This window comes from Oncorhynchus mykiss, chromosome 30 (assembly GCF_057628025.1).
Source record: "Oncorhynchus mykiss isolate SJ-2025 chromosome 30, ASM5762802v1, whole genome shotgun sequence".
In the NCBI taxonomy this organism is placed as follows: Eukaryota; Metazoa; Chordata; class Actinopteri; order Salmoniformes; family Salmonidae; genus Oncorhynchus; species Oncorhynchus mykiss.
Genome location: NC_143051.1, coordinates 14,663,185 through 14,681,396, shown reverse-complemented (window position 1 = coordinate 14,681,396; position 18,212 = coordinate 14,663,185). Strand labels below are relative to the sequence as shown.

Genomic DNA, 18,212 nt, shown 5'->3' with positions numbered 1-18,212 from the left:
GCACACATGCCAATATCACTCCATAAAATGTTTTGCTAGCGGTAGCTAGAATATGTAGTGGCCGTTTAGAGAAAACCAAACCATAGATTACGGTTTCTCCTGGCCGATAAACTACTTTCAGGGCGAGGGACCATTTACGTCAAGTTGTAATATCCTGAACTTCCGCTTTAACAAAAGGTTAAATTACACAAAACATTTAGAAAAAGTGCATCTTACAGTAGATGGAAAAATACATGAGAAATAAAGTGAAGGACATAGGAGCCAATGTCACTTAGTTTTTATTCAGAGGCGTTTGACAAGTTGAGCGATGTGAAGGGGCACAAGCATGTTCACAGAGGGGGCATCGTGCCTAAAGCAGACCACTTTTCCAAAAAAAAGGGGACTCCCTAACCCAGTCCCTCCACTTTCCCCACAAACATGAATTTCCATGTTACACATCAGAAAATACTAACAGAACAAACCGCTATCAAATGAATGTAGCATTCGTGAAGACAAAGGTAAGAAAGACAGTATTTATTGTTAGTGTCAAACCAGAAACAAAAGGCAGGCCCCTTTTTATTATTTTTTTTACAGTTTATAATGATTTTTTACTTATCGTCCATTCACTGAATCAAAAAAATGCACGGGTGAAGAGACCTTTTTTCACAAAAAACCCAAGCAAGAAAGTTCAATACATGGAAGCCACTACCAAAAATAAAAGCAGAAAAAGCTGTTTGAGGATTTTCAATCAATTAAGCAAGAGTAGATTATATAAATGCTAGCAAAGGAAATATTTCGGATCACTTTTTCAATTATTCCTTTAAATTCTAAAAGTGTACAACATGATTTGTTAATTTTCATTTATATCTGGGAAAGCGGAAGGAGGGACAGTGGAAGGAGGGACAGTGGAAGGAGGGACAGCGGAAGGAGGGACAGCGGAAGGAGGGACAGCGGAAGGAGGGACAGCGGAAGGAGGGACAGCGGAAGGAGGGACAGCGGAAGGAGGGACAGCGGAAGGAGGGACAGCGGAAGGAGGGACAGCGGGAGAAGAACCCAAATCTAATAAATAGAAGTATGCCTCTAATTCAAAATGTGTTTCTAAAGAGGTAGATCAAAAAACAGATGACGAGATGGGGAGGGGGGGCATGGGCGCTAGGCGGGGTGTGGGCGCTGGGAGGGGTGAGGGCGTGGGCGCTAGGTGGTGTATGGGAGCGAGCGCTAGGGGGGAGGTGAGGGCGCATGCCGCCACAAACCCCCCCTTGGCTGAGGTAGACAGCGTTCTATTGTGGAAGAATGGATACACTCAAGCACTTTTACCACAATCAAAACATATTTACATTCTGCATAAAAAATAAAAAAGGATAAACTTGGTATAGTATTTCTTTGTTGTTGGATATTTTTTTTTACTTATCTTCCACGTCCCAAACAGGGTTCATTTAGTAAAATGTTGTGTGCTGCTTGTCTTTTTGTAATGAATACTAATTTGAACTGCTTTCTCTCACTTCAATCAAAAGGTTACAGCTGCTGCTGCTGGTTAAACAGTTACAGTAGATTCCATAAAGGCATCCATCAGTGTGACTCCCCCTACCTTCACCATGCAGTAAACTACACTAACAGACTGACTCGGCGGCTACTGGGGCCACTGCAAAGTCGCTCTTTTTTAAACCCATCAGGCTGTGGACCGCACTTTCACTTGTAAGAAACTTGGAGTAACTTCCAAATTTCACCCTATTCCCCATGTATTGCACTATAAGCGAATTTGAGACTGATGGTTCAAGGCCTAAGCAGGTAACAGAAAAACAACAAACAGACCGTGCTGCTCTGCCGTGTCTATTTCTATGAAGGCAACAGAGAGAGAACTCAGTGCTCAGGCCCCTCCCATTGCCCTTCCAGGAAGACAGAAAATAAAACATTTAAACGTACCGTCAACAATAAGTGTCAGAATCCCAAAACTAAACGGCGTCGCTGCAGTACGTACGGATGGCATGAATCGGCATTACTCTAATATAGACGTGCTTTTTGTAGTTTTCAGAAGATGGTGGATTCCTCAGGAAAACTGAGGTGATGTATTCTCTCTTGATACTCCCATCAGCAGCCAACTGAGTTGAGCGCCAACTCCGCCCTTGGCTCTATGTACAGACAGACTATGTACAGGGCCACCGTCGTCACGTTGATGCTGCTGGAGAGCACTAGAGTTGAAGGCAAGGTCAGTTGGCAGCTGACCAAATTGTTAATTTTCTTAAAAAAATAAAAATGTTCAAGAACTATTAGCTTTATAAAGTATACAAAATACCACAAAGCAAATTTTAAAAAATGATTTTTTTTCTCATATATATATTATATATATCAATTTTCTTATTTTTTTTCTCGTCGTCTTCTTGAGGTACTAGAGATCCTGAGGTAGTTCAGTAAAATGCATATTAAATTAGTTTTCCTGGCCAACACTGTTCAACACGTCCCTTTAAGTGTTAACTTATCCTCAACTCTAAATATATATTTATATATCTATAAAATGCATCCGAATTTATAAAATGCCACTATCAATACCAGCACAGGGGCACCCCATTAAACCACCGCTGGGGCTCCTGTCCAATCAAACAAGAGTATTACCCCTAGCCCTGCCCATCCGCCTAAACCCCTTCCCGTAATCTTTCATCATCCTACCAGGACTCAGAGCAATGCCTTTTTCTTTCCACAGAAAACTCAGGAGAGAAAGCTTCAACCAATTAAACAAACACTTCATCCAGGGCGAAAAACAAAAGTCTAAATAAAAAAAAGGTAAAAACTGAAACGAGTGTCAAAATGAACACCTGTCATCAACATGTGAGGTGGTGAGTGTTACCACACCAGGGAGGGGGATAATTCTTATGTCTTGGTGTTGTCTACAAAAAGGAACCAATCAGGACCCATCCGTGTGGTGAGAGGGTGTGTGACAATGTTGGAACCCTCTGAAGTATAATCACAGAGAGGTGATTTTGTTTTGGGGGGGGGGGGGGGTTAAGGTCTATCCACACTGTGGTGTTGGTCAAGGAGGTCATTGAGAGGGGTATGGGGTGTACAGTCGGGTACCCATGACCCTTAACCCCTGAGATGAGCGCGTCGTCCCTGCCCGTGTTTACCCCTCTGGTCTCTGCTTTGTCTTCGGGGGGTTCAGTCACTGGTCCTCAGGTCTACTTCCGGGAGGGCCGGGCGAGCCCGTCCCCACGGGGCGGCCCCTCCCCACGAGGCGAGGGTTTTGGCTGTTGTTGCCGCCTCACATGGGACAATATCTCCTGGATCTTCCTCTGGGCCAGCTGGGGAGAGGGCAAAGGTCAGGAACGTCTAACTCTGGCATGCACACAGCCAATTCTTCTAAGGTAAGTAGAATAAAGAATTCACCAAGAAGGTTAATGTGGCGGCTTCTGAAATGACACATTATAGTACTGAAATGACACCCTATAGTACTGAAATGGCACCCTATAGTACTGAAATGACACCCTATAGTACTGAAATGACACCCTATAGTACTGAAATGACACCCTATAGTACTGAAATGACACCCTATAGTACTGAAATGACACACTATTCCTTATATACACTGCCTTGCAAAAGTATTCAGATCCCTTGGATTTCTTCACATTGTGTCACAAAGTGGGATTAAAATGGAATCATCAACAATCTACACAAAATACTCTAGCATATATTAAAGATGAATGTCTGTTGCATTAGTATTCAGTTTCCTGAGTCCATACATGTCAGACACCTTTGGTAGCCATTACAGCTGTGTCTTCTTGGGATTGTACAATATTTGTCCCTTCTATTCAAAATGCTTCAAGCTCTGTCAAGATGTTGGGGATAATTGCTAGACAGCAATTTTGAACTACTGGCATAGTATTTCAATCAGATTAATGTCAAAACTAACTTAACCACTTCAGAAGATTCACAGTCTTCTTGTTAGGCAACTTGTGTAGATTTGGCTTTGTGTTGTAGGTTAATGTCCTACTGACAGGTGAATTCATCTCCCAGTGTCTGGTGGAAAGCAGGTTTTCCTCAAAGATTTTGCCTTAGCTCCATCACATTTCTTTTCATCTTGAAAAACTCCCCAGTATTTGCATTTTTCAAGCAGACCCATACCATGATGCAGCCACTACCATGCTTCAAATTAAGACAGTTTGCCACGAACATAGGGCTTTGCATTTAGGCCAAAAAGTGTTCCTTTGCCACGTTTTTTTCCCAGTATTACTTTAGTACCTTGTTGCATACAAGCTGCATGTTCAGAATAATTGTAACTTGTTAATTAGTGTTCTTTTCACTGTCATTGAGGTCATTATTGTAGAGCCACTACAATGTTGATCCATCCTTAGCTCTCCCGTCACAGCCACTGAACTGTAGCTCTTGGAACCACCCAAAGGCCTCATGATGACGTCCCCGAGCAGCTTCATTCCGGTCCTGCAGCTCAGTTCAGAAGGACAACTTCATCTTTGATGTGTCTGTGTGGTTCAATACATCACCCACAGCATAACTGTTAACTTTATCATGCTTAAAGAGATATTCAGCGTCTGATTTGTTATTGTTACCCATCTACCAATCACTGCCCTTTATGAGTCTTATGACATTCTTTCCCCTGGTCTTTGTAATTGATTCTGTGCTTGACATTCGCTACTTAACTGAGGGACCTTATAGATGTATATGGGGGGGGGCAGAGGAATGGTTACTCATTTAAAAATCATGTTAACCCCTATCATTTCCATGTACACTTTTTGATTAGTTAAGCCACATTTGACTCCTGAACCAATTTAGGCTTGACAAAAAAATAATTAAATACCACTTTGTAAAAATAAAATGAAGAAATCCAAAGGGTCTGAATAGTTTGGAGCACGACCCTGGTCAAAACTAGTGCCCTTGATAAGGAATAGGGTGCCATTTCAGATGCAGACATTGGTTAATGCTACACAGCTGTGAAGCAGTATGGTGGACAATCATTACATAAGGAAGCAGACATTGGTTAATGCTACACAGCTGTGAAGCAGTATGGTGGACAATCATTACATAAGGAAGCAGACATTGGTTAATGCTACACAGCTGTGAAGCAGTATGGTGGACAATCATTTCATAAGGAAGCAGACATTGGTTAATGCTACACAGCTGTGAAGCAGTATGGTGGACAATCATTACATAAGGAAGCAGACATTGGTTAATGCTACACAGCTGTGAAGCAGTATGGTGGACAATCATTACATAAGGAAGCAGACATTGGTTAATGCTACACAGCTGTGAAGCAGTATGGTGGACAATCATTTCATAAGGAAGCAGACATTGTACATTTTACTCAAACCACATCTGTTGGCTTTACCAAGGTTCAACAACCCAACTATACTCCCTTTCCCTACAGCACTGGTTCCCAATTCATTTTTTTGAAGGAACTCAGTCCAGCTTTCAACTTACTCTTGCAAGTTGTAATAGTAGAATGCACATGGTAAAATTTCAAAATTGGGTAGTGCATCAATGTTCATGTCATGTCAGTCATTGTATACCATAGAGATATTTATAACGTGTCAGAAATGTCCAGATCAACTAGCCCATGTCAGCTAACGGTTTTTAGCCCATAGATTTTGTTGTAATGTTTGAGTCACTCAAATATCACACACACATTAGACATGGCAAAATGTATATAATTACAGGAAATAAGATTGGAACCTGCAACATGGGGGGGTGTGAACAGTTTGTGCCCATAGATAGACGGGGTGCATGCACACACACGGGGGTGCAGGATGTTCCACAATGCTGGAAGGGGCCAAAGTGAAGAAGTTTGGGAACCCCTGCCCTACAGCACCCAACTATACTCCCTTTACCCTACAGTAGGGATTCATATTTTAGAGAACCTACCAAGTTACAATACTGGGAATAATTCATATTTATCACGAGAGCCCCGGGAAATACCTCAAAATCGGAAGTGCCCACTTAAAGCATTTAAAAATCAAGATATGGCCGACATGCCAGGGTTCTTCCCAAAGAGGGGTGCTGTGCCACCTTGTCAGCACCCCTATGGAAACATTTCAGAGCAAATTAAAACAGATTCCGTCATGATAGAGTAACCATTTTTCATTACGTTATGAATTGTGAAACAGGATAGTCATAAATTGAGCGTTACCATGTTCTTCAATTCAGAGCATTTCAGGAGTAGGCGATCGACAGAGCACACTCAGGACATACCCAGAGTATAGCGTTAGCCAAATCACACATAACGACAGTCAAATGGCAAAAGTTGCTAAGCTTGCTAGACAACCTCCAAAGAATGACAGATTCTATTTTTGTCAAAATGGAGTTGATTATACAGATAGCAGTTCAGCTCATGCATAACTGGGGAGTGAAACTAGTTTAAATATCAAGGTATTTTAACAGGGACCAACTCTGCTTTAAAAATATCCATATCTACTCATACCGTTTGTTCATCACACATTCTCTACCGAAGCTCTCATACGGGCAGCAAGTACAGGAGAAATGTTACAGCGGTATTTTGACGTGCGAAGGCAAGAGGTGTGCTTTGATAATGCAACCTATATATTACAGAATGAAGTTAGGAATCTTCATGTGAGACAGGAGTCAGGATTTTGGGTTACAGTGGAATTGGATAGGAAGAGAGCCTAGGCTGTAGGACAGGAGAAGATCATTCAGAGGGAAAATGCTAACAGACTTCATGTCTGACAGAGATGCATAGACCCATCAAACGTGTGACTGTTTGAAGTGTCACAATGACAGCTATAGGTTCTACTGCAGGCGTTTCCTGTAGGGATTATTAACTGCATTTGGGTCGCTTGTGCAGTCGGGCAGTGTCAATGTGTGTACTTTGAATTAATGGCGACTGTGTGAATTAAATATGCTAGGCTAAAGGCTTCCGTGGGACAACCCGCTTGGATAATGCACCATTTTATTATTTTTCTTATCTGATGCTGTTCATGTTGTGTATTTTGTGGAATTGCATTAGTGCCAAATGCTGTAATTTCCCAAGTCTTGTCATTGAAAAAATATATAGTCTCAGGATCCTCGTTACCCATGTTAATCCCTACAGCACATTCTAATGGTCAGTTTCAGCATGAACCAGCCTTTTAGCCCACTGCTACCATAGCTGACTGGGATGAATATCCCCCTGCCAGATATGACTCAGTGCCACTAGCAGACACTGCCTTGCCCAGTGACAGGGCTGGAGGAACATCACTGCCTTGCCCAGTGACAGGGCTAGAGGAACATCACTGCCTTGCCCAGTGACAGGGCTAGAGGAACATCACTGCCTTGCCCAGTGACAGGGCTAGAGGAACATCACTGCCTTGCCCAGTGACAGGGCTAGAGGAACATCACTGCCTTGCCCAGTGACAGGGCTAGAGGAACATCACTGCCTTGCCCAGTGACAGGGCTAGAGGAACATCACTGCCTTGCCCAGTGACAGGGCTAGAGGAACATCACTGCCTTGCCCAGTGACAGGGCTAGAGGAACATCACTGCCTTGCCCAGTGACAGGGCTAGAGGAACATCACTGCCTTGCCCAGTGACAGGGCTAGAGGAACATCGCTGCCTTGCCCAGTGACAGGGCTAGAGGAACATCGCTGCCTTGCCCAGTGACAGGGCTAGAGGAACATCGCTGCCTTGCCCAGTGACAGGGCTAGAGGAACATCGCTGCCTTGCCCAGTGACAGGGCTAGAGGAACATCGCTGCCTTGCCCAGTGACAGGGCTAGAGGAACATCGCTGCCTTGCCCAGTGACAGGGCTAGAGGAACATCGCTGCCTTGCCCAGTGACAGGGCTAGAGGAACATCGCTGCCTTGCCCAGTGACAGGGCTAGAGGAACATCGCTGCCTTGCCCAGTGACAGGGCTAGAGGAACATCGCTGCCTTGCCCAGTGACAGGGCTAGAGGAACATCACTGCCTTGCCCAGTGACAGGGCTAGAGGAACATCACTGCCTTGCCCAGTGACAGGGCTAGAGGAACATCACTGCCTTGCCCAGTGACAGGGCTAGAGGAACATCACTGCCTTGCCCAGTGACAGGGCTAGAGGAACATCACTGCCTTGCCCAGTGACAGGGCTAGAGGAACATCACTGCCTTGCCCAGTGACAGGGCTAGAGGAACATCACTGCCTTGCCCAGTGACAGGGCTAGAGGAACATCACTGCCTTGCCCAGTGACAGGGCTAGAGGAACATCACTGCCTTGCCCAGTGACAGGGCTAGAGGAACATCACTGCCTTGCCCAGTGACAGGGCTAGAGGAACATCACTGCCTTGCCCAGTGACAGGGCTAGAGGAACATCACTGCCTTGCCCAGTGACAGGGCTAGAGGAACATCACTGCCTTGCCCAGTGACAGGGCTAGAGGAACATCACTGCCTTGCCCAGTGACAGGGCTAGAGGAACATCACTGCCTTGCCCAGTGACAGGGCTAGAGGAACATCACTGCCTTGCCCAGTGACAGGGCTAGAGGAACATCACTGCCTTGCCCAGTGACAGGGCTAGAGGAACATCACTGCCTTGCCCAGTGACAGGGCTAGAGGAACATCACTGCCTTGCCCAGTGACAGGGCTAGAGGAACATCACTGCCTTGCCCAGTGACAGGGCTAGAGGAACATCACTGCCTTGCCCAGTGACAGGGCTAGAGGAACATCACTGCCTTGCCCAGTGACAGGGCTAGAGGAACATCACTGCCTTGCCCAGTGACAGGGCTAGAGGAACATCACTGCCTTGCCCAGTGACAGGGCTAGAGGAACATCACTGCCTTGCCCAGTGACAGGGCTAGAGGAACATCACTGCCTTGCCCAGTGACAGGGCTAGAGGAACATCACTGCCTTGCCCAGTGACAGGGCTAGAGGAACATCACTGCCTTGCCCAGTGACAGGGCTAGAGGAACATCACTGCCTTGCCCAGTGACAGGGCTAGAGGAACATCACTGCCTTGCCCAGTGACAGGGCTAGAGGAACATCACTGCCTTGCCCAGTGACAGGGCTAGAGGAACATCACTGCCTTGCCCAGTGACAGGGCTAGAGGAACATCACTGCCTTGCCCAGTGACAGGGCTAGAGGAACATCACTGCCTTGCCCAGTGACAGGGCTAGAGGAACATCACTGCCTTGCCCAGTGACAGGGCTAGAGGAACATCACTGCCTTGCCCAGTGACAGGGCTAGAGGAACATCACTGCCTTGCCCAGTGACAGGGCTAGAGGAACATCGCTGCCTTGCCCAGTGACAGGGCTAGAGGAACATCACTGCCTTGCCCAGTGACAGGGCTAGAGGAACATCACTGCCTTGCCCAGTGACAGGGCTAGAGGAACATCACTGCCTTGCCCAGTGACAGGGCTGGAGGAACATCCTTGAAATGATAGATCAATCCATCTGATCCTTTCAGAACATCATTATTATTTGCTGTTGCAATTTTAAAAATACACGAATCAAACTTCACTTGAAGTGTAACATACCTGGCTTGCATAGAAGTGTCCAGTGATTTTGACGATGACCTGGTCATTCTCATCAGGCGTCTGGTCTCTGGGGACCACCACCTCAGCACTGGTCAGGTTCTGCAGCTCATTCACCTGGGGGGAGGGTGAGAAGTGGAGAAAACACAAAATATCCATTTATATTACAGCCTAGGTAATAGGTGGTGCTTTCAATTATTCTGCAGGAGAATTAGAATACATCTGGCAACCATAGTCACACACAGGAGTCGGCCTACCGTTTTGCCTCCCTTGCCGATGACACGCCCAGCAGCGAAGGAGGGCACCTTGATGTGAGCCTCCAGTTTCACCTCCTCCTTCGGCCCAAAGAAGTTCTCCTCCTTTAGCTTCCCAAAGATACGACCCTGAGCCTGGAACAGGGCCAAGAGTCAGAGGAATTTCCACAACCCTTGATTCAAGCATCTTCATAATATCTTAATTAACTTGACTGGGGCATCAATCAACAGCTGTGAATGTGCCAGATTTAGTCAGCTAGCCAGTTAACTGTACAGACTACAATTTTGTTCTATGGACCTCTGGTGTTGTGGGTATTGGACACCGCATGGCTGGTGGAGAAAGCGACAGGGGTCCCAAGGGCTCCTACCTTGAACTGGGCCTCTGGTGGTCCCGCGATAATCACCATCCTTTGCTTGGCGTCCATGCCGTCTGGAGGTGCTACCTGAGGGGAGGGACATAACACGTTAACACACTTTACCTAAATCAGGTCCCACTGCTTCCCTTTACCCCATTAGGGGTGCATCATAACAGCCTGAAGAGGGCACCACCCAAATCCAATCTGAACTGGAGATCTGAGAGGATTGATGGATATAAGATGAAAAAGGAATCGGAATATTTGAAATTAAAATACCTGGTTTGCATCTACGACACGGACTTCATCTGCACTGATCTATAACGGAGTGGGGAGAATAGGTGAAAAGAACAAAATGATATGAGAAGCTATTTTAGGTTATTGAGATGCAGCTCAAACCCCTCCTGTCAGTTAAGTCCCTCACCTTGATGGAGGCTCCGGCGTAGCGCGACAGCTGCTTGATGTGTTGACCCTGTTTTCCAATGAGCGCTCCGACCGCCAGAGCCGGGATGAACAGATGGACCGTCTCAGACTCCGGCTGCCCCTGGCCCTGTGGAACAGTAGAGGCCACACGACCATAATGAGAACACAACAGAGCCAGTCTGACCGTAAGGAGACCACACCAGGCAAACAGCAATAGCAGCCCAGTTGACCACAACCAAGCAACTGATGCAGCAACACAGGAAGAAGCCTCACAGGGCTGGCGTTCCAAATGGTTCCCCATTCCCTCTAGAGCACTACTTTATTTTGATTTACTTTTTCTCCCCAATTTCATAATTTCCAAACTGAAGTTATGGTCTTGTTCCATTGCTGAAACTCCCGTACGGACTCGGGAGAGGTCCAGAGCCATACGCCCTCCAAAACACGACCCTGCCAAGCCACACTGTTTCTAGACACTTCTCGCTTAACCTGGAAGCCAGCCACACCACTGTGTCCGAGGAAACGCCATTCAACTGGCGACCAAAGGAGGCACCCGGGCCCGCCACAAGGAGTCGATAGAACACGATGGGACGAGGACATCCCACCAAACCCGGATGATGCTGGGCCAATTGTGCACCGCCTAATGCGTCTCCCGGTCATGACACAGTGCACTACTTTGGATCAGAGCCCTGGTCAAAAGCAGTGAAATAGAGGGAATAGGGGGTCATTTAAGACACTGCCAGGGAGACCGGAAGCAGACCTGATAGGAAACTTCAAGTGTTTTATTAAATATGAGGTATAACTTTGTTAACTTTTCCCCTCCGTAGCAAATAGGATCACAATAGCACTGCATAATCATGAAACAACTGTACATACATATTTGAAGAGGTTGAATAAAACTAAACAAAATCCTCAACTTCCGAACATGGAGTGGGTCCCAATTATCTCTCCTTTCTCCCCAAGTGAACACTTGTTCACTTCCCTTCATGGTTTTGAAAGAAGAAAAAAAAAGACTGGTATATGGACAATCCCTCCTGCCCATGACAATACAACACTTAAATTAGTGGGGAATAGTGAACGAGTGAGGAAGGAGAGATTTATTGGGACACACCCAGGCTATAAGAGACCCTGACTCTAGAAAGATGAGAAAATCTAGCATCCAGCACCTAGCTCAGGTAACAGCATTCCCAGAGGGATCTCCATTTATCTGCAGCAACTGAACACATCCAACTAAACCACAGTATATGGATGGACCACTCAGATAATCCCTTTCAGAATGCTTGACCCGGCTTAGTCCCTCACCAGCGCTTCCACACACACACATATTACAGATTATTGCATTAAAAAGATGACCTGCAGCAAACGGCGTGGGCTCACTGCACATGCCTGGTGTTAGAGGGAAGTGAAATGGTTGAGATCTTTTAGATGAAGGGGCGGGGAGGCATGGTCCTGCAGGGATTACTATTCCCTATTTAGTGGCTGTGGTCAAAAGTAGTGCACTATAGGTAATAGGGTGCCGTTTGGGACAGACCAGCTGGTTTTAAACTAGAGGACACCAACTCATTACACTTCAGTTGGGGGTAAAGTCATCCAACCCGAGATCACATTCAGAAGGCTCCAGATGGGAGCAAACCTTTTCACCAGGAGGCTGTTCCAGATCAAATTGTCTAATAGAAAGGTGCCCGTTTGTAAACATCTGCGACCATTTGTAACCTTCTAAACATGCCACGGTGTTCAATTGCTACACTTTCTTCAGCTGAAGATTTGAGGCCAAACTAAACCCAGTAGAAACTGTGGCCACCACCCAGCAGATTTGAGGGAAATGAACAAAACATGAGTTAGGCAATCCCTAGGGGTCATAGGTTACTGGGAGGGGCTTGGCTGTGGCAAGCCCTGCCTTTCTACCCAATCCAGCAGCTAGCAGCCAGAAGCCGTGCAAAGCACTGTGGGAAGGAAGACTTACAGAGAGGGGCTGGCTGCTCGCTGACAGCACAGACGCCCAAAATGGCCCTTCGCCCCCGAAGTAACTGCTCTATAGGAGAGAATAACACAAAACCAAGTCACTGTCCTGCCCCCAAATGGCTGCTCTATAAGGAGAGAGGAACACAGACACGGTCACTGAAAGATCCAAAATGGCTTCTCAGTCAGACGTTGGTCTGTTGTAGGTTTCTTCTTGCAGAACTGCTCTGTAAAGAGGGGACATCTTTAAGCATCACTGTGGAGTAAACCCAGGGAGGTAGGGGTCCAGAAACTCACCCCGAAGGAGGAATAGCCACCCTGGGCACCGGGAGGTGGGGCGTTGTGTCCCATGGAGGGGCCCATACCTGGAGCACCACCAGGGAACAAACCCAAGGCATTCAGGTTGAGTCCTGGAATCAGGTTAGACTGGAGCTGGGTAGAGAGAAAGATTTACTACTAGACAAAATGACCAAGAACAGAAACATTCTCTGGGATAAACGACTCAAATACAAAGTTAACTTTATATGGGTAGCTGCACAGCCTAAAAAAAAAGCCATGATCTCCCAGGTTGCATCCCAAATGACACCCTATTTATTCCCTATAGTACACAAAAGTTGAAGTAGGGTGCCATTTTGAACAACTCCAGATTATTTGGTTCCACCAACAGTGCCCCCAGTGGGTTAGTACAAGGACCTACGTTCATTGCGGCCACGTCGTTCTCATACGACTCCCTGACCTTCTTCATCACTTCCTCCTCAGCGCGGGAGCACGCCTCGATGGACCCCTTCACTGTGATGGTCCTCTCAGGGTTGTACAGCGTCAGGTCCTGGAGACTGAAGGACATCCATTACCACCTTGGTTTCTAATGTGTGTGTCTTATGAGACAGTCATGACTGTCCCGTGAGGCTCTAAATAGGTCAGATCAGCTTGCAATAAATAACTTCAACAAGACCACCTCTCACCCGCAGAGGGGGGGGTGGGAGGAGGGAACTGAGGGGGGGGGACTGGTGGGGGTTAACACCTCATGCCCTGTTGTAAATCCAAATTCACCCAAGGAATGTGCTTTAAGACTTTTCTCGATGAAACTAACATGTTCAAAAGCATCAATATTTCTAATATAGAACGTGGGGAACGGGCAGAGGTGACCTAAAAGAAGACTAATGTCGTCTTGGTTGTTATTTTGTGGTGATAAAGTAAAAAATGTTATAAAGGAAATACTGTAACTTGAGAAGTACACACTACATGTACAAAGTTTCCATCTTGTGCATGCTATATGAAAAATGTGTTTTTGTTGGGGGGGGTGATTTTAGAAACTATAAGAGGAAATTGTTTTTAAAACTGTGCACAGTACGTAGTCACTGCCCCCTTGAGTGAGGTCAGAGCGTGTCAGCCTGACGGAACCGCCCCTTTTTAACAAACTGTATAAAATGGGTTAAGAATTAACATTAGACTAGAGACGTAGAGCTGCAGCTCACATTTAAAGTGGTTTGAACTCAATCTCTACATGAGGTAGACCTCCCAGACAACTGGTAGACCTCCCAGACAACTGGTAGACCTCCCAGACAACTGGTACGCTGATTATCTGTCCTAAGTATTTAGAAAAGCGAATTGAAGTGGGACCATTCTACTACTCTGCTCAAATCACCGTATTACACTACTCATCACCCCACTGGGAACCCTCTACACAGCTAGCTAGCCCATCTTCAAAGAGGAAGTTTCAGGAGCGAATGGAAAGAAAATCGATTCTGTAGTTCTGTTCAGGACTACATGACAAGTCACGGGATAACGGACAACTACAAAGGAAGACAACAGTATGAGACTTGTTGGAACCATTTTGGACCGAGCCTTATAAGCATGCCGCGAAAAGGCCCAACCACCTTCAAGGAGGCCAGTTCCGAGAGGTACGACCTTTCACAAAAACATTCACGATTTCTTAGTTCAAGCGGGTAAAAACATTCAGTTTAATTCGGGAGATGGTAACTAAAGAACCGCTGTCGTGGTTCCCTAAATCCTAATGAGTTAAATGGTGCATGATAAATAAGAAGAAAAAAAAGAATCAGGTAACAATTAAACATGCTGGATTAAATAAATCAGATTAATGTTAGAAGTCAAGTCACATCTAGGGTTGCAAAGGGTTGGAAACTTTCTGGTAAATTTACAGAATTTTCCAGAACATTTCTCATGGGAAGTTAAGCCCGGGAATTTTGCTTAAATTCAAAATTGTTTGCTTTTATCAATTTACAATTTTTTGGGGGTGGGGAGGCACAAGGCAATGTTAGGACTTGTGGCATATTTTGGTTAAGCTATCCCCAATTCAATGGAATTGCAACCCTCTGAATGCACAGTGCATTCCTCCATCACATGTACAGCTGATTCTCAAGATATTGCACACTAATGAGATGCTATTGAGCACACACTACTACACTGTCTGAGCAAAGGACTACATGCTTTCTGGTAAATTTTGATTACAATATTGGGTGGGGTGAATATATTTTATATGACTAATTATTTTTTGTTAACTAGTAAATAGTAGCCAACAGCAAAGTGTGTTTAAATAATTTCTAAACTTACTCAATTCAGCTAGTTAGTTTTAGCTTGCTTGAGCCTGCTAACTGAGGAGTGTTAATTCCCCTGTTTCCATACAGGTTTAATTTTAAAACATTCTTACAAAGGAGTTGTTTAATCTAACTGCTTAACTATTTATCTGAACATGGATTTGGTTTGTTTTTTACTCTTTTTTTCCTAATCGTCACAGGAAAATGCCACAGGCACTATGATGTGTGGAGACATTTCAGTGCAGCTAATGTAGAAGGAAAAGCTGTGTACATTTGCAAATACTATGCCAAATAATATGTGAAGAATGCAACAAAGATGCAGAATCATATGGCCAAGTGCATAAAGTTCCCTCAGATTTATGAATGTACTTCGGCCAGCATACACCCCTTCAACCAGACATGCTGATCTACTCATTTGCTGAATGCAAAGTTCAACAGAGTTCAAGTGAAGGTCAAGCAAATCATAGAGAAAGCAGAATGTATTGCAACCATCCCTGATGGGTGGTCGAATGTTTGTGGGTAAGGAATAATTAACTACATCAATTGCCACCCCTCAACCAGTATTCTACCAGAGCAGACAAGGGACAGACACACCGATCTCTACATTACAGAGGGGCTGAAGGCAGTCAATGACCTTGGACCACAGGAGGTATTTGCACTGGTGACAGACAATGCTGTGAACATGAAGGCTGCTTGATCTAAAGTGGAGGAGTTCTACCCTCACAACACACCCATTGGCTGTGCTGCTCATGCATGGAATCTGCTCCTCAAGGACATTATGGCACTGAAAACAATGGATACACTCTACAAGAGAGCCAAGGCAATGTTTAGTTATGTTAAGGGCCATCAACTTACAACAGCAATCTACCTCACCAAGCAAAGTGAGAAAAATAAGAGCACCACATTGAAGCTGCCCAGCAACACCCGCTGGGGTGGTGTTGTCATGTTTGACAGTCTCCTGGAGGGGAACAAGTCTCTCCAAGAAAATGGCTATATCACAGCCTGCTGAGATGGACAGCCCCCATCAAGAGGATCCTCCTGGATAATGAATTTTGGAAGAGAGTGGTAAACAGCCTGAAACCTATAGGAGTAGCCATTGCACGGATTGATGGAGACAATTGCCATCCTGTCTGATGTTCAGACTGCTTGTAGAAGTAAGAGAAGATATCCATACTGCCCTGCCCACTTCACTGTTGCTCCAAGCAGAAGAAACTGCAGTTCTGAAATGCATCAAAAAGAGTGAAGAATCATGCCTGAAGCCCATACACACGCAGCGTACATGTTGGACCCCAAGTATGCTGGCAAGAGCATCCTGTCAGATGCAGAGATCAACAAGGCCTATGGTGTCGTCACTACCGTGTCTCACCACCTTGGCCTGGATGAGGGCAAGGTTCTTGGCAGTCTGGCGAAGTACACTTCCAAGCATAGGCTTTGGGATGGAGATGTAATATGGCAGTTGTGCCAACATATCTCATCAGCCACCTGGTGGAAGGGACTGTTGATATGAGGCTCTTTTCCCTGTTGCCTCCATCATCCTCCAAATGCCACCAACATCATCCGCCTCAGAGCGCAACTGGTCCTTGTTTGGGAACACACACACACCAAAGCACGCAACAGGCTGACCAATACAACGGTTGAAAAATTGGTGGCAAGCCGGACAAATTTGAGGCTTTTTGAGCCTGACAACGAGCCATCCTCAACAAGGTTGAAAAGTGACAGTGAAGATGAGGCCTCAGAGTCTGATGTTCAAGAGGTGGACATTGAGGAGGTACAGGGAGAAGACATGGAAGCCTGAGAGGAAGACAACCAAGGCTTTAGTTTATAGACTATAGTTTTACAGATCTATGTTGAAAACCTTTTTGGGAGATGTGATGGATCATTCAATATTCCCTTCCTTTTGTTGTTCAGTGAAATCATCCCATGTGAAGTGTCAACTCATTTAATTAAAAGTTAAAATCGTAATTAAATTATTTCTCTTTCTATTGGAATGATTTAATCATTTGCAATGATGTCTACTTATGATAAGGTAAAAGGTTTGTTTGTCTCCATATCATATGGTAAATATCCAATGCAAAAAACATCTACATTTAAATGGTATTAATTCACACATATTCACGTTAATTCCCACACAATCCCATTAAATCCCACGGAAAGTTTCCTCTGAATATTGCCCAAAATGTGCAACCCTTGTCATGACACATCTTGTCTGCAGTAATCATTCTGATGGTATGTGCAAAGAACCTATAGATTAAGAACTCCAGAAACAGTCTGCTTCGCAATGTGTTCCCAGAAATCTTGGTTTGAAAACTGTGGCTTGTGTATTTGAGTTTATGGTTGATTGTATGGGGATGTTGGTCTTCTTACGGGGAGATGGTGATCTTGGTCTCTGTGTCCACTTCAATCTTTTTTAGGTTCCGTCCTTCCTTCCCGATTAGTCGGCCCACAAAGTTGTTGTGAGCCAGAATCTTCAATGGAATCTCCTCAGTACTGTGGATAAAGGAGACACCGAGATGAGAGAAGACGGCTCAATGGGTCAAGTTATAGAATAATAATTAAGAATAGAAGTTTGGTATCCTAACATGACTGACTAGGCATGGGCAGTTGAACTCAACATGATTTTGGAGGCCTGCTGGTTATGTGCGTGTGTATGTATGCGTTCTCCAGCTGAACTCACAACTTGGTGTCGAGGGCCTCCTTCTGCATGATCTCCATGATGGTCCTGCAGGCATTGGAGCAGCCCTCTGGGGTGGAGTGGACCGTGATGGGCTTCTCTGCTGCTCCCGCATTCTCCTTTCTGTGGATGTCGATCCTATAGAGGGGCAAGAGAGACTGATTTAGAAGGGAAGAGTCGTTTTTGTTACCCTCTAAACAGTCTGTATTCTAGCGGTTACACTACCAGCTGGTCCCGTACTACTCCCAACCGGAGACAGTCGTTCAATACCTGTGTCCACCCTCCGTACTGCCTCAATCTCACAGAATCACTAAAGATGGTTGAAAAAGTCAACGTCCATCGTTTTCAACTTGAGATGCCTTGAGAGGTTCACATCAATAGGTAGTTGGAGCCAAAATTAACATTTTCTCAGTGAGTAATTTATTCTGTGGGAGTGAGCTTTGTATTGCCAAGCCTCATAAAATTATATTTATGGTTATAAATCAAGGCCATGTTCAGTAGCCAAAAATAGCAGATAGAAATGTCATTAAGAGCCCATATGATTCCTTAGTAAGAGAGGGGTGTTGTACATGCACAACATTGCGTCCTGC

At 45.3% G+C, this 18,212-nt stretch overlaps 1 protein-coding gene across 3 annotated transcripts in view; it reads right to left on the bottom strand.

Moving 5' to 3' along the window:
* Positions 1–262: 262 nt before the first annotated feature.
* LOC110487975 (insulin-like growth factor 2 mRNA-binding protein 3) overlaps positions 263–18,212 on the bottom strand; it is a 38,740-nt gene continuing 20,790 nt past the window's right edge. For 2 of the 3 annotated variants that reach the window (XM_090227599.1, XM_090227601.1), the window contains exons 7-17: positions 17,626–17,760; positions 17,316–17,438; positions 13,094–13,229; positions 12,694–12,828; positions 12,401–12,469; positions 10,442–10,567; positions 10,297–10,335; positions 10,033–10,107; positions 9,668–9,799; positions 9,414–9,527; positions 2,330–3,272 (exon numbers count right to left, since the gene is read on the bottom strand). In XM_090227599.1, the coding sequence (XP_090083725.1) occupies positions 3,150–3,272; positions 9,414–9,527; positions 9,668–9,799; positions 10,033–10,107; positions 10,297–10,335; positions 10,442–10,567; positions 12,401–12,469; positions 12,694–12,828; positions 13,094–13,229; positions 17,316–17,438; positions 17,626–17,760 (1,207 nt within the window). In that variant the 3' untranslated portion in view covers positions 2,330–3,149. Of the gene's footprint in view, positions 3,273–9,413; positions 9,528–9,667; positions 9,800–10,032; positions 10,108–10,296; positions 10,336–10,441; positions 10,568–12,400; positions 12,470–12,693; positions 12,829–13,093; positions 13,230–17,315; positions 17,439–17,625; positions 17,761–18,212 lie in introns of all 3 variants that reach the window. The other variant, XM_090227600.1, reaches the window with a different exon arrangement.